This window comes from Fukomys damarensis, unplaced genomic scaffold (genome assembly GCF_012274545.1).
Source record: "Fukomys damarensis isolate Sample0158 unplaced genomic scaffold, DMR_v1.0_HiC HiC_scaffold_39, whole genome shotgun sequence".
Lineage (NCBI taxonomy): Eukaryota > Metazoa > Chordata > Mammalia > Rodentia > Bathyergidae > Fukomys > Fukomys damarensis.
The window spans coordinates 96,326,579-96,327,264 of record NW_022900951.1 but is presented as its reverse complement, the minus strand read 5'-3'; the positions used below and the strand labels follow the sequence as shown (position 1 = coordinate 96,327,264).

The following is a 686-nucleotide window of genomic DNA, read 5'->3' as shown; positions in this document are numbered from 1 at the left end:
GCGAGGTCCGAGCGTCTGCAGGCTGGGCAGCCGCTGCACTGGTCCACATGGCCTCGGCAAGGCTGCTGTCTCCTTGCCGCGACCTTGAGGTCTTTGGGAAGGCCAAGTGTTCCTCTTGTAGCGGCGGCTTTCGAGCTGTGCCTTTGGGCCCAATGCCGGGGGAAAGTGTCTCCCGGGCGGCTCCATCGGATTTCGCTGCCTCCCTCGGGGATGCCGAGTCCCCTCTGTTCCCGGCCACTTCCTAGTCGCTGACTTCACGTCACTAAGGCACTTCCCTGAGGCACGCCTTCTGGTCCCAGTCTGTGGCCACCCCTGCCCTCACCTGCCACAGGTCTAAGGAGTTGGCCCCTCCAGCCCAGGGGACACCCGCCTTCGGAGCCGAGCCCCCTCCCACTTCCTTGCCGGCCCCTCGGTCCAGGACGTACCTGCAACAGCAGTTTGACCCGCTCGATGGGCGCCACCGCAGTCTTGGAGATGGCCGCGGCCACCCCACCTGCCAAGAAGTCCTTGGCGAAGGACACAGCGGTATCTGTCATGTTGGAAGAAAAGAGGAAGCAGGGGATTGCGGGACAGAACTAGGTTGGGAAGCGGCTTTGACTCCCGGGTTCTAGGGCGGAGCAAAGCAAATGGCCGGTTTATATAGGAGGAGCCACCGCCCGAGCGACAGGCGTCAGGGACGGGCAGGG

General features: G+C 64.0%; 1 protein-coding gene across 1 annotated transcript in view; it reads right to left on the bottom strand.

The window, feature by feature from the left end:
- The window catches only part of Slc25a5 (solute carrier family 25 member 5), a 2,805-nt gene extending 2,174 nt beyond the window's left edge, over window positions 1–631 (bottom strand). The window contains exon 1 of the mRNA XM_010612986.3: window positions 426–631. Coding sequence (XP_010611288.1) covers window positions 426–536 — 111 coding nt within the window. The 5' untranslated portion in view covers window positions 537–631. The remainder of the gene's footprint in view (window positions 1–425) is intronic.
- Between the last annotated feature and the right edge of the window lie 55 nt (window positions 632–686).